This window comes from Melanotaenia boesemani, chromosome 14, assembly GCF_017639745.1.
Source record: "Melanotaenia boesemani isolate fMelBoe1 chromosome 14, fMelBoe1.pri, whole genome shotgun sequence".
Classification (NCBI taxonomy): domain Eukaryota; kingdom Metazoa; phylum Chordata; class Actinopteri; order Atheriniformes; family Melanotaeniidae; genus Melanotaenia; species Melanotaenia boesemani.
The window spans coordinates 9715346-9730110 of NC_055695.1; the positions used below are offsets into that span (position 1 = coordinate 9715346).

The 14765-nt window shown below is 37.0% G+C and overlaps 2 protein-coding genes across 2 annotated transcripts; both read right to left on the minus strand.

Moving 5' to 3' along the window:
• Positions 1-141: 141 nt before the first annotated feature.
• On the minus strand, positions 142-6355 carry plvapb (plasmalemma vesicle associated protein b). The gene is made up of 9 exons (XM_042007416.1): positions 5819-6355; positions 5297-5473; positions 4924-5017; positions 4358-4559; positions 4044-4263; positions 2589-2738; positions 2328-2447; positions 1825-1932; positions 142-1284 (listed from the first exon to the last, which is right to left on the minus strand). Exons 1-8 carry the CDS (start codon positions 6020-6022, stop codon positions 1879-1881), a joined length of 1221 nt encoding a protein of 406 aa, XP_041863350.1. The 5' UTR covers positions 6023-6355; the 3' UTR covers positions 142-1284; positions 1825-1878.
• Positions 6356-8612: 2257 nt separating this feature from the next.
• On the minus strand, positions 8613-12283 carry babam1 (BRISC and BRCA1 A complex member 1). The gene is made up of 9 exons (XM_042007206.1): positions 12153-12283; positions 11031-11494; positions 10871-10929; positions 10679-10799; positions 10471-10549; positions 10346-10370; positions 10106-10235; positions 9846-9932; positions 8613-9520 (listed from the first exon to the last, which is right to left on the minus strand). Exons 2-9 carry the CDS (start codon positions 11478-11480, stop codon positions 9320-9322), a joined length of 1152 nt encoding a protein of 383 aa, XP_041863140.1. The 5' UTR covers positions 11481-11494; positions 12153-12283; the 3' UTR covers positions 8613-9319.
• Between the last annotated feature and the right edge of the window lie 2482 nt (positions 12284-14765).

Below are 14765 nucleotides of genomic sequence, written 5' to 3' on the forward strand. Positions count from 1 at the left end.
TGTGTTAGCAGTGTGATGGACTAGTGACCAGTCCAGTGTCAACCCAGCCTCTCGTGCTGGCTTAGGTTTCTGATTCTGATTTGTGCTAAAACCAGGAGTGATAAATTAGTGTACAGTATATGAATCTTGATAAAGACAAAAGGAAGAAAAATATTTTTATTTAAAGATTAATAACGTCAGAAGATTCCATGTGACAGATGAATTCAGCAGTTAACACTGTATAATATTAATATTTTACAACATTGCAGTGTATATATGGATATTGCATTATTTTACCAAGTTTACATTATTTACAAAAGAAGTAATAATGAGGAAATCTTTAGATGTTGGAACCATTTCAGACTAAATGAAGAGATATCTGGAAAATGCAGTAACATCTTCTATTACACATGCAGTGTTTTAACTTTTCAGTTTTTTCTGTACCAAACTGGGCTCATAATAATCATAAAAAAGACAACAGCTGTTTCCAGCTACATAGCTGTATGTGCACCTTGCCTCTGCTTCTGCAAGGAAAGGGAAGTAGTAAAGCTTGAGAACAGTTCATATAATAGCTAGTATAGTTGTAAAATATGCCATTAAAAAGGCAGTTAAAAGTCTTTCACCATAAAAACTGCAGAGTCTAAATCGTGTCACGTGTCTTCCTTCTTATTTTTGACCTACATTTCTACAGGCAGCTAATAACTGCAGATGTGATGATGTGTTTATGTGCAGCCCTGATGTGTGTATTGTTAAACAGGCTGGATTTAAAATCCACGTGAATCACCGGAAAACTTAAATGCAGCCATTCTTAGAGTGATTTACAGCAGACTAGTGAGCAGCTGCAGCCTGAATCCCTGCCTGAGGCTTTGTTCAATTTTTACTGCCAGCAAGACAAAGGAGATCAAGGATGATATTTTTATAGAATAAGTCCATTTTAGTCTGTTCTATAGCTGATTTTTCTAAATACAAACCACAGTGAGTGACACTCGAGAATATATTTACATCAGTGTCTAATATTTTTACATTCACCTGGGTATAGAGATAGAGACATTTCATAGCTACTGCAAATGCAACACAAATGAACTATAAGTAACAAGCAGAGCTAAACAACAATCAGCTCATGTTGTTAATGAGACAGAAAAGTATTTACAGATCATGTTAAAGTGTGTTATATGACTACATACATGTTCTTTTAAAAGATAATAATGCTGTTCACATTGTTGCTGGTGCTGGTTTCTGTCCTCTTGAAAGTTGTAGACAGGTGGGTGCAGATAATTTTTGGCTGGCTGGTTCATTCTGAATCTCCTGGAAGACATAACAGTAACAATTATTACATAACTGTTCTGCAAATGTTACTAGAATGAATGTTTTTATATTTTTGAGATTATTACAGAGAAGACAGTTTGGTTTGTGCTATTTTTAGCTATGCAAAGAAAGAACAATGCCCACCATGCTGGTTCGGGAATAAATATTTCTACAACTGATGGGTGAACTGTATACATAGTACATATATTCCGGTTTCCAACAGGATTGATTGTAATAATGTTTGTATTTATTATGATCCCAACAAAATCCAAAAATTTCTCTTATAATTTGATGATGACAGCAACTTCGAAACAGTGTCATCCACATTTTGTACTGTGGCATAGTGAGCATGCTGACATTAGCCTTTAAGCATCATTGTGTCTATAAACAGTCTGAAAGGACCCCACACATGCCTGGTGGATGAAGCAGAAAATGAGCTAATTTTAGGTGTTGCTCTGAGCAAAAACAGAAAATATAACTATAACTGTATGAAGGCTGATGATAAACAGTCAGAGTAAAGTATTTCAGAAGCAATCTTACCGTTGAGGTTTTGCTGATAGCAGGTGATTCACTATGAGGCCAGTTATCTGCAGTCTATCTGCCCAGCTGAGAAGCGGCTGGCAGGGAGCTGGTTTTAGAAGGACCAGCCTGCAAAACAAATAAAATGACTTCACTCTTAATAAACATCAGCTACTTATACCACACTGTATTTTTTCTAACTACATGGGTGCCCAGTGCACCTTCACTGTGGAGACTAAAAAAATTGTTTTGTGAACTTATGACTCCCTGAAAATTGTTTTCCTCTGTTATCTTGCTTTTCCATCCTTCCTGCTGCTGCAGCCCTCAATTCCTGCCAAATCCACACACACCGACTACTCAGATCTTTTTTTTTTTTTTTTTTTTTTTTTTTTAACAGGAGTTGCTAAATTGGCTTTCCTCAATCACTCAAAAGACTCAACTTCCTTAATCCTTGTGCGTTAAGATTAAAACCTGTTTCATAGATCTGTACAGAGTACATGAGAGTGTTTCTGAATTTATTTTACTTTATTGTTAGGCAGCATTCCCTGCAAAGTCAGAAGCTCCCTCTCTCTCAGGGCCACCCTCTCCTCCAGGAGACTCTTCTGTTCTCTCAGTCGGTTCTGCTCCATCAATAAATTCTCCACCTAAAAAATATACAAATTATTTTAAAAGCAAAAGAAAAAAAATGTATTAAAAACTTTCAGTTTTATAGCTACACCAACGAAAACAGCTTGTTTCATAAATCCTTTCCGCCACATGCATCTCCATGCAGAAATATTATCTACCTGGTCATCATGAGCCTTTTGCTTGAGCTCTAAGTCTTTTGCAGCCTTGGAGATCATCTCTTTGTGATTGTCATTGCACTGCTGCAGGTCGGAGGTCAAACGCAGGTTCAGCACCTCCAGCTGACTCGAAAGGGCTTGAATTTCAGACACCTGGAAGATAAAAATGATTTTCTTGAGAAAATGTGAATGTGGTGCCATGACGTACCCTGTAAATTAAGATTTTGCTGGGTATGGTGCACTTGTTCATCCTGCATCTCTTTCTCTCTCTAACAAGAATTAAATCAGTGTAAAACGAATCCTTGTGGGATGGACCACACGGGTTAATCTAGGATTAAGTTCATAGTGGGTTCATAGCCACATAATGATAAAAAAAAAGGCCTCAAAAGTTAGATTATGTTTAAAAACCTACACCAATTTGTTTTTCTGCAACAATCAAGCCTTAAATTAACAATTTATGGAAAATTAATTGAAATTATTTTTACTAATTATCGTAAAAATAATGACACCTTATGAGGACAATTTATTTGAGTAATGTGTTGCAAAGCTCAGATTTTCTTATCCATATACAGGATGCTTTCCAGTCAAAAGTTCGGACACACCTACCAATTAAATATTACCTTTAACGATAAAGAGTAAAATAATTTGGTTTTTAATGAAAGGAAAAATGCAAATCCGTACAAAATGTTCACAACTTATACAAACCTTCTGATATGTGAAGGATAAATTGCGTCTGCACTAATAAGATCTACTCAGCGGTAAAACAAGTGATGGCTTTCAACCCCTCAGTTAGTTTTACATCCGAATAAGACATTTTTTTTAAGATAAAATTTAGGTACTTGCCGGGGACATTTGTTTTGCTGTTCTGCACTGTGCTGCTGTTTCAGCAAAGCCACACAAATCACGTCTGCTTTGACCCCGAGTTTGCCTCATAAGACAACTGTCTCTTCAGCTAGTTTTATCAGAAGTGAGAGTGTGAGGAGACTTCCTCCCTCAAGAAAATGACTTCCTATCCAGCTTGTTTGGATTATTCCAAAGTACATATTTCTTTGAGGAAAACGTTAAGGAGGATTTAAGGAATATCAAGTCTGAACTCTAAAACCTCTTAAAAACTACAATAGCTAATGAATAGATATATATACCTTCAAGTATATATATCCCTTTATGCTTATTTATACTTCAGCCATTTTTTAAGGAGATTTATTGTACTTTTTTTTCATTCTGACACATGTAATTACTATGTGCCTTTTGGGTTAAGATTCTAAATATACAAATAAGTATCAGACGTATACAACATTAGCTTTTCTTATTGCTATTGTCAGTATATTTTTTATGATAACAGTAGTTAGATTTTTAGTTCTAGAGGATATAACCAGTATGCTACTTTATTATAGGTTAGTTGACACTACAAAGGAGATTTCCTGTTGCTTGATGCTCAGATATTTCCAATGCACACACCTTCCTGCCCACGTTGTCCAGATACACCTGGAACTTGTTCTCTACGTCTCTGGATAGATTTGTGCAGCTATTTCTTATCTTCTCCATTCGCTCCATCTGGCTGTCACAGGTGAGGTGGAAGGTCATCTGGTGGGGAAACAGGTTGTTGATCCGGTCCAGGAAATCCTTGGTCACCGTCTGGATCCCGTCCAAAGAATGTGCAAAATCCTCTTTGCACTTCCTGGTTTAAATGATTTTTTAAAAAACAAAAAACTTTAATGTGCTTGTTCGAAAGATGTTAGGGGACACAAACCATATGAAAATCAAGAAAGTACCTGGTGTAAGAGATAATTTGCTCCCTCAGAAGGGCGTTATCTCTGCGCAACTTAATGGTATCCCCAAGGTGTTGATCTCGATCTTTGAGGGCATTGTCTCTCTCCTGGCTCAGATACTGAACCATCTGAGTGAAGTTTGAATTTATAAGCTCTATCATAGCTTTCTGCTGAGCGTTGAGAGACTGCAAAGTCTTTACTTCACCTGAAGAATCCAAAAGAAAACTTTAGTATCACAGGGAAACCAAAACCAACATTGCTATAATTAACACATCATTCTCTGTTTTTACTAATACTCTAGAGCCACTTTCCAATAAGCAAGTTGTGTGTAACTCATTGTCATTGTTTGTGATTTAGAAATAGGAAATAGTTTTGTTACCTGATAAAGAATTAGTTAATGCTTAATTGGTCTTAAATAAAGCTAAAGCAGTATACAACACTCTATACTTGGATCACATAGTGTTACCATACATTCAAATACTTTTTAAAAACATTATCAGGGATGGGTTTCTGGTACAAATTATATTTTGGTGACTGTCTCATCTGTGGCATGTCTCTGTGGTACTTACTGCTAGAAGTGATTACAGGAGGAGGCTGAACTGGAGGGCAGACACGTTTCGCCAAGCTCGCTGTTAGAGAAGCTGTTGTTTTTTCACAGGAAGCCTGTAAATGACACACAGACACACACGCACATACACATAAACAAAAAAAGTTTATCAATCACTTATGGGCTTATATTTTGTTGTTATAATTTTCCGAAACTAGAAAAATACTAATGAAAGCAAATGCATGTTACATTTATTGCTGACTGGAGTTTAAATGTAGTTTTTAAAAGCTTTTGTTACTTATAATACAAATAAAGGTGCTAAAAGCATTACACCTTTTACTACAATTTGGCCAAAAGGAGTATTTCCCCCCTTATTATTCAACATCAATACTCACAATTTTTTTCCTCAGGTCTTGTTCTGTGTTGTTGCTTTCATTCTTCAGCTTTGCCATCTCTTTCTCTAGAGCTGCTTTCTCAGCTGTGCGAGCTGCCAGCTGAGCTCCCTGCTCAGCCTTCTCCTTCCTCAGCTGTATGTTGTTGTCACTCAGCTTGTTGAAACCCAGCTCCAGGTCCTTCAGAACAACAATAACCGAACATCATCAGCATCACTGTATTCCACATATCTAAAAGAGTTTACATGCTATCATGACAATAAATAGAAGTTCTCCAGACTAGTAAATAAGAAGTCTCAATTATGAAATATTGGCAGAAAAAAAGCTGAATGAGCTCAAGTCCTGCTTGAAAATATTTCTACTGAAAAGGGTGTTTTAAATGTACTTTAGATGGATGTAGACATCCGTTTTTAAACAAGTAATTACACTTAATCAGATCAGCTTAGATATCTTTTATAAGATGCATTCATGAGTCTCATTAACTTGTGACTAAATAAAAGAGCTGCAGTAGAAGAAATGACTTACTTTGACCCTCTTCTCCTCTGCAGACTTTTCTGGCTGTCCATAGATGAGGAAAAGAACCAGGCTGACAATGATGAGCGACTGGATGAGAGAAGAAAAGAAGAAGATGATCCTCATGTAGTACCCGCAGCTCTTTCCTTTGGGTTTATGCAGTGGCTCCCTTGCTTCCAGGCCAATCTTGGCCCGGGAGTAGTTGGAGCTGTACATGGCTGTTGGAGGTGAAATGGTTGCAGCTGGTTTTGGATCTTATCAGAAAGAACTTGACTGCAAAACTCCACCAGGATTCCACTGTGATATGATCTTCTCTGCACAGAGAATGCTAAAGCTTTCGGGTAAAAGATGCTGAGATAAGATTGAAGATGCTGAAGATGTTTATTCCTTGCTTTTACCCTGTAGATCTCCACACAACTGTAAGGCTGAAGAAAGATTCAGGCAGAAATAGCATACATGGATCTACGTAAACAATGACCGTAAGGTGTGTGAAGGGGCTTTGTTTATAAACGGTGCTGGAGGCAGACTTCCAGTCCATCCTGAACCTCCCCTCTCCTCCCATCTCCTCCCTGACTGACCTCTGTAACAGCAAAGCCTTTAACTGCATTTCTGCTCTCAATTTCAAGTTTGTAACAAAAAGAGATGTTTTGCGACATTTGTGAAATGCAAATTAACCCTTTATCGGGCAGTCAGTGAAATAATTGGAAAATCTTACATTTCAAACAATAGAGAAGAGTGTTATTGTGATATTGAGGACATTACAAGACATTTTGTATGTCAAATGAACAAAATATGTTTTTTGTCAAATAAAGGGTTAAAAAAAAACTGAACACAATGACTGTCAAATCATTCAGGCGCGGTGTGTCATTGTCCTTATTACACAGTGGCATTCTGAGAATCTGGAGAAACATCCCAATGCCAGTAACAAAGCCAAACGTAATAGTGTAAATGATCAAATAGGGTGAATCTTCCAGCTTTAGAATGGCACCACTTTGAAAAAGACATAACTCTACTATGGAAATACCTACATGGACTCAGGAACATTTCTGAAAACCATCTGTGAACGCAGTCTGTTGCTTCATCCACAAATACAAGTTAAGAGTCTATCAGACAATGAAAACAAAACATGGGATCTAGAAACGCCCCCACCACCTTCTCTGGCCCTGATTTTATTCAAGATGAATTGATATGAAGTGGAAATCTATCTGTAGTTTGATCAATGAAAACTGAAATGAAAATGGAGGTGATTCGGTTTGTTAAGACTCCAACTGGTTGCAAATGCTTACAAGGTTTGTGAAAGAAAGTGCAATGCAACCCAATGACACCCAGTTCAAAACAAATTCAAAACTAGCACATATTAACATTTCTCAGTTGATGTGTTGGTTTTTATTGTTGTCCTCTTTGCACAATTAATACTCCAGCTTTTGGGGGGAACAGAGATGCAGCCTGGTAAAAGAGATCCTGAGATCTTGTATTTAAAAAGAAAGTAACAGCAAAAGTAAAAACACTTTATTATAAATACTAAGCAAAATAAATTATGATTCTCAGTAAATTGCATTCATATTAAACTAATTTGTGCATTAAGATCTAACAGCTGTAGTAATGGTAACTAGTGGGTTCTGTCTAAATGTGTTAGGGTCTAGCTTGAGGAGGGTCTCCATGACAACCTTGTCTAAGTAGGGAAAATCCTTTTTATTGTGGGTTAATCCATCTGTATTTTTGTGTAACTTTGCCTCTAATAATGCAACATATTTCGCTTGATAATTGGTATTCAAACATAAAATACTGACAGAAATAATTAAAAGAAGTATTAAATACAGTTTGTTAGTAAATGCATTTGGTTATCTTCCACTCATGTGGAGAAGCACATGAAAAAACAAGAAACATTAGCAACAGTGTCATCTTTAAATATAGCAACTACATGGCTCCTGATCCTAATTCCCTGGTGGCAGAAACACAATGTATGACATATTAAGGAGTAAAGCAAGAAATACCAAACCAAATACAGAAACTTTCCACCATATCCTGTCCTAAGCAAGCACGGAAAGGAGTCATGGCAGTGGAGGACGGAGAGATTGAAAACAATAGGGACCTGTCATTCTTTAGGGATGAGGGAATAACAAATCCTCCCTGCAGTGCAGACGCTTTGGGTCCTCCCCCCAAACTGTTATCAACTGATGACGTAAGGAGTGGTGGGGTCTGTTAGGGAAGGGTGCGAAAGGGTAAAGGTCCACTGAGCCTGAGGTTTTCCGGCTCCCCATTGTCTCCCTGACAGCCTGGTCTTTATTGGAAAAATGCAAATTCATAAGGATACATCAGAGTGACAGAAATGAAGAGTCAGGACAGAGACGTTAGATAGTGAACAAAAGCAGGAAACAAGACAACTGAAGACTGACACCTCTTGTGATTACTGACCAGACAGGATGATCTTTATCACTCAAGTAATATTCATGCAGTCGTTGGATAAGAGATGCTATTAACAATATTTGATGCAACAACTGCTTAATCATGCCGACATGCCAGCAGACGGTAACCCAGACTGAGACGATTCAAGCAGAAAATAGGAAATAATATAACTAAAAAAAATATAACAACTAAAAACTATCACAAAAGCCGAAGAATATGATCAGAGCTTCTGACGTTTTAAATTTGCTGTTGTAAATATAAAACTGCTCCCTAGATGACAGATTGTGGATGAGGCTTTTGGATTCAGTGTGATTTAAACTCCAGAGGGAATTTGCTGCCATCTCCTGACAGAAGTGCTCAAAATACAAAATCATCACATCAAAATATGGACATGACAGCTATGATTAAACATGTCTTTTTAATACCCAGAAACAACTTTAAAAAAGCTTGCCTGTACAATGAGTTCCAAGTGCAGTTAGACTGGCAGCACGATCAATTAATCCACTAAGAAAAACCTCCAATTAAGCTACATCTACACAATTACACGCTCATTCATTGTCTATGTGACATAAGTGACAAATGAGTAAAGACAACAAAAAAAAAAGAGGCAAAGGTAGAAATTCCCAACAGAAAGGAAAGGCATTATTACATATAAGATCAAAGTTATGTTTATGATACATTAACATAAAGTTTCTTTTATGTCACTTTATTAAAAAGCCCATAACAGAAAAATCCAGCATGTATGACTTGTTTGATTTCCTCCTTTAAGACGTGCAGCCAGATCAGTGAGGTCTATGAGCTAAAAGGGATAGGAAGCAAACATGGGAGTAAGCTTGGCACAGCTTTGTGTTAAACAACTACATCTTCATTTTTTATTATTTGTCAGTTTCATTCATCTCAGAGCTCTAAGAAATCCAGTCCTTCATTATAAAGACAGATCAAGTCATTTTCCATCTTCCAGTTCAGAACAATCAATGCCTCACGACAACTTACCCAAACCCTCTATTGTTTTAGAACCCAAATTTTTTCATGAATTATATCAGAGAATAATAATGTGTGTATAAAAAAAAACTAATCAAAACCAGATCTTTTTGGTTATGTCCCTTTTTAAACTGTTGCTTCAGCGTCCTGGGGGTCGTCCCCCTCCAGCAGGCTGTAAGATGCATGGCTCTGGAAAGGTCTCTGTAAGGGGTGAGCCAGCAGTTTGGCCATGCAGTTGTGCAGTTCAATGGCAGGTCCGCTGAGGGAAACCTCATAACGATAGCACATACCCTTTGAGTCCAGGTTACAGAAAGAAGTGTAGTTGTCCTGAAGATAAATGCAAATGTTATGTGAATGCAAGAGAATGTCAGATAATCAGGTAATTAAACATTTAGACAGTGATGCAGTTCTCAGATTTTTACCACTGTACACCATCACAGTTAGTTTGAACTGGAAAAGTGAGGATGAGATTGTGTGACCGCATTAATGCAAGGGGTTTTGCAAAAATACAGCATTAACTATTTAAGCTGAATTTGTTTTATAGGAACAAACAAAATTAAAATAAATAAATGCTTGAATGAAGAACTAAACCACAATAATACATATTGTAAATTATTAACTATTAATCATCTTAAACAACTTCTGTACTCACCCTCCAGCTGGTTTCATCCCCTTGCTCATCGACCCCATTGTGTAAATAGACCACGTCAAAGAAAAAATAAGGAGATTGCAGCATTTTCTGCAGCGAGACATAGAAACAAGGAAGACTATGGCTTAAATTTACCACATAAAACTAATAAACCTCCTGGAATAGAAGTACCTTCATGCGTATGACTTGAAATCTAATAAAAAGCACATATGAATCAGCTGAAATACAAACAAAGTCAGGCACAGCTCAGCGTTTGTACTTACACTAACAGCCTCGGAAGGGTTAAACTGTAGTGGCCCTGCATGACGGCTGTAGATCAGCACAGTCCGCACCACATATGGAGGTGGAACGGTCTGAACATTCTCCATCAACGGCAGCTCGATCTTCTGACGACTCCAAAGGCACAAAGAAAAGAAACACTTGAAACATCTGAAACAATTATGTCCTCATGTTTTATATATAAAAGAGTTTTTCCCAAAAATATATAGTCAAACTATACTTACATGACATTAAGAAGATCTTCCAGATCTTATAACAGCAGTTAAGGTTAGAATTAAATTTCTAAAAAATGAACATTTTTATCAATATGGACACTTTATTTTAAGTTAGTTTTAAGAAAAAGGGATACTGAAAGACTCGCACACATTGGTCTCCAAATCATACAAACAGCTGCACAGCTCCCTGGGATCAGATGTGAAGCCTGAAAGCTGAGACAAATTAAATTAGATTAAAGCAAACAACATGCCACACTCAGCATGAAAAAAAAGTAAAATATCTAAGCCCACCCACATAGATGGTCAATAAAAATATCACTGATTAACAGCATCTCTACTTACCCACAGGGCATCATCATTGACGACAACCAGAGCAAACTCATGCCGTTTGTCAATTTTGTGTTTTGTTCTCACAAACATTTCAATCATCTTCTGGGATATGTTCAGAGCATTTGTTTTAGATCTGTATAGAAAGATAATCAAATTAGGCAAATGTTACAGACGTTACAGTGTTACTGGAAAACTTTTACCCACCCATTAAAAGACTCTAACTTTGGCAGGGACATTTCTTCAGAGAGGTCCAAGCAGATAATCTGTCAAGAAGACAACACCAGACAGTGCACACAGTAATGAAGTGACGATGAGTATTTTGTAAATCTGATACTTCCTAAATCTGACATATATGTGTACCTACCACTTTTTCTGGACAGTTGACCCGTGGAACTCTGAGCTGGTACTCGGCTGGTGGAGGGACGGATGTTGTGAGTGCAGGCTGTTGCTGTGAGGGCTTTGGCCTCTCTTTGGTAGACACAGCAGCAGCAGACAGTTGTACTGTGGCACTGGGTGCAGCCGCCACACCTGCAGCAGTAGCAGCAGCAGCAGCAGCAGGAGCTATAACCTGAGCTGCAGCCGCTGAGACAGCACTGGTGGTGGAGCTTGGAAGACTGTCACTGGTTGAAGCCTCACCCTCTCCCTCCACACGACTTCCCACGGCAGGCTGAGATATGCTTTGGTTTCCATTTCCTCCAAGACTGCCTGTGCTACTGCGACGGTCCTCAGCACCCTCAGGGTTGGAGCGTGTTCGTGGCCGCAGCTCTACTGGACGTTCCTCTCCATCTGCTGGGCCTTGCTCTGGCGTCTCCATGGATACCCAAGATGCTAATAATGCAAAGGTAAAGTTTTGAAGAGTGTAAAGTATCATTCTGGTTTTTTTTTTAGAGCTGACTATCAGAAAAAAAAGATTCTATTAAGCGTACTGTTGATACATCTTCTGAGGTTCCAGTGTTTGAGCCTTTTGATGTCTTAAGTTATCATGTTTTAATAGTTTTTTTTTTTTTTTTTTTTTTTAAACATCAATTATTATTTTGTCTCCCAGTTTGGCCTGGACACTCTTGGAGAAGAGATTTTAAATCGGGTTTTAATTTCCTGGTCAAATAATAGTCAAATCAGTCAAACTAATGTGTTTATAAATGACCTCGTTGTATTTCTTTTAGATTTCTACAAAACTAAGAAAAATTATAAGGCTGTTGTTACACAATACAATGAACTTAAGAGTGTTGTATGAACAAAATATAAAAAAGACTGACATAAAACAGTCTGTGGTGATCTTTCTTTGACAGATACAACACCTAATGACTTCAGAAAGCCTCGGTGTGATCCCGAGTGGCTAACAAACACTTAGACTGGTGAGCCAGTGTGATGCTTGACACGGTGCAGTAGCAGTTTTAGCTATTAGCCTTAGTTAGCCTTAAAAAAAATCTACCATACAAATTGACAAATCTAAAGCTGTTACGATTTAAGAAAAGACAATACTTACATGTTAACAGTGTCAACACCTCTGAGATTTATAAACTGGAACGACTCGCTGAAACTTGCAAAATGTTCAAACGACGAGCTAATATTTGTTTTGAACCGGCAACTTCCTTATAGAAAATAAACCGGAACTATAAGGCCCTTTTGCATTATGGGTAATGAAGTCTTTAAAGTACAGATCTTCACCGTACTCCACGATACACAAGAGGTAGCTCCTCATTGGCAGTATTCAATATTCTGGACACAGAAGACAAGTTTTTAAATAGAGAGTGAAATTCGGTATAATTGTTAATCAGTTTCGTTCTAAATAAGATAAGAAAGTCACATCACCTCACAATCCCTCATTTTATTTATGGCTTTTCCATTGGCGAACACAACACACAACTTCTGTAAGAAATAAATACAATAAAATAAAATCACATCATTCATAGAAAAAAAAAATATTTTTTTTGTTTTGAATCAGAACTGCTTTTTCGTAATAGGAAGTTTACAATTACTTGTAACTTGTTTAACTTCATGAAATTGTTGTTGTAATGACCCATTATGGCCACAAGATGGCAATAAGAAGCCCCTTAACTGCTACATGTGCAACTGAAGCAGTCCGGCACTGTGGGAGTTTTGGGTAAACTGAAAAATTTTATGTATTTATTTTTATTATTATTGCTGCTGCTCTGGAGGTTGTCACGAAACAGTGCATCTGAAACAGTTAGAGTTATGTATAGACGTGGACAAAATTGTTGGAACCCTTCGGTTAATGAAAGAAAAACTCACAATGGTCACAGAAATAACTCGAATCTGACTAAAGTAATAAAAATTCTATGAAATTTAACCAATGAAAGACAGACATTGCTTTTCAGCCATGCTTCAACAGAATTATTTAAAAAAAATAAACTCATGAAACAGGCCTGGACAAAAATGATGGTGACCTTAACTTAATATTTTGTTGCACAACCTTTATGAGGCAATCATTGCAATCAAACGATTTCTGTAACTGTCAATGAGACTTGTAGAAAAATTACCAAGAGTCTGGAATGAGTAAAAGTATATAAGGTTTATTGCAGGAGAATTATTGAATACAGAATTACTTGCAAGTAATGAGAGTGGTCGTCCCGACTCGCATGAAGTCGAGAGAGACTCTAGGGAGACAAGAGAAAAAACAATAGTTACACATTTCTGTAGAAAGAATTCTCCTTCCTGAAGACCTTGGGTGGACACACAACTCCAAGAGCTGGCGTCAAAACAACCTCACATAGTTGTGTCTCCACCAGAACAAGTCTGACTAAGGGTCTGAGGAAGGACCAGAGGAAGGTCCTCTTACCCTCGTAGTGAACTTTTAACAGAGCATGTATATGAAGAGAATTAACCTTAAAAGTGAATTAAAGCATGATGAATAAAAATGTACAATGTAAAAAGTTTAATATAGTAACAATCAGTGTAAATACAATTTATAAATGAATATAGTAAAGGAAGTAATTATAAATGTGATTATAATATTATATATAGAGCATAATAAGTAAGACTTCTGCACCTCTCAGCAGGTATTTTGGTCCACTCCTCATAAGCAAACTGCTCCAGTTGTCTCATGTTTGAAGGGAGCCTTTTCCAGACGGCAGGTTTCAGCTCCAAAGATGCTCAATAGGATTTAGGTCAGAGCTCATAGAAGGCCACTTTAGAATAGTCTAATGTTTTCCTTGATCATTTAGTTTGCGGTCGATTCCACAGTATAGATGGTTTTTATCACTCTCTTGTGGCCAGAGAGTATAATTGCAACGACAGTGAAGTAAAGACAAAATTACATAGACAGGACTTACACCTGAAAAATAAAATTAAATATTAATTTACTTGACATTTAATTTGCCAGAAGTAGCTGTGCTTTTCTGTCCTCTAGTGGTCTAAGGTTGTAACTACAATGCCAAGTTTTTCAAACTATCTATCTATCTATCTATCTATCTATCTATCTATCTATCTATCTATCTATCTATCTATCTATCTATCTATCTATCTATCTATCTATCTATCTATCTATCAACTGTTCTGATTTCATAAATTTGTGTTATTTACAGCTCTTCCAAATAATATTTAAAATAAATTGTCAAATTATATAATATCTTAACAAAAACAAAAGATTATAGGAATTTTTCAAAAGCTAAAAATGTGAAATCTCACACACAAAATTTATTTGTAGCCTATTTAACATGTTCCAAACAAACTCCATGTCTACAGATACAATTGTAGATATGAAAGCAACATGCTGATAATACACTGATGTTTAAATATTAATGATCTCATTATGTTATTTGAATCATAGTTTCATTTGCTCTTCATTTTTGTGTATAAAATGTTTATATACGTTTGATTTTTCATGCCGTATTTACAATTATGGAGTATAGTAAAGATTGCCATATTGGAAGTTGCCTTAATTGTCTCTTTATGCATTTTGTGCTATTGTATTTTGTAAGATCCACACAGGACACCCATAATAGGCGTGTGTGTGTCCGTGTATTTGTGTGGAAACTTACTGTGGGCAAAACAGGAAAGGACACAGAGTGAAGGGGAATGGGTGGGGACGACTTTCTGAGTGTTTTCCACTTACTTCATTCATCACACTGAACAGTGG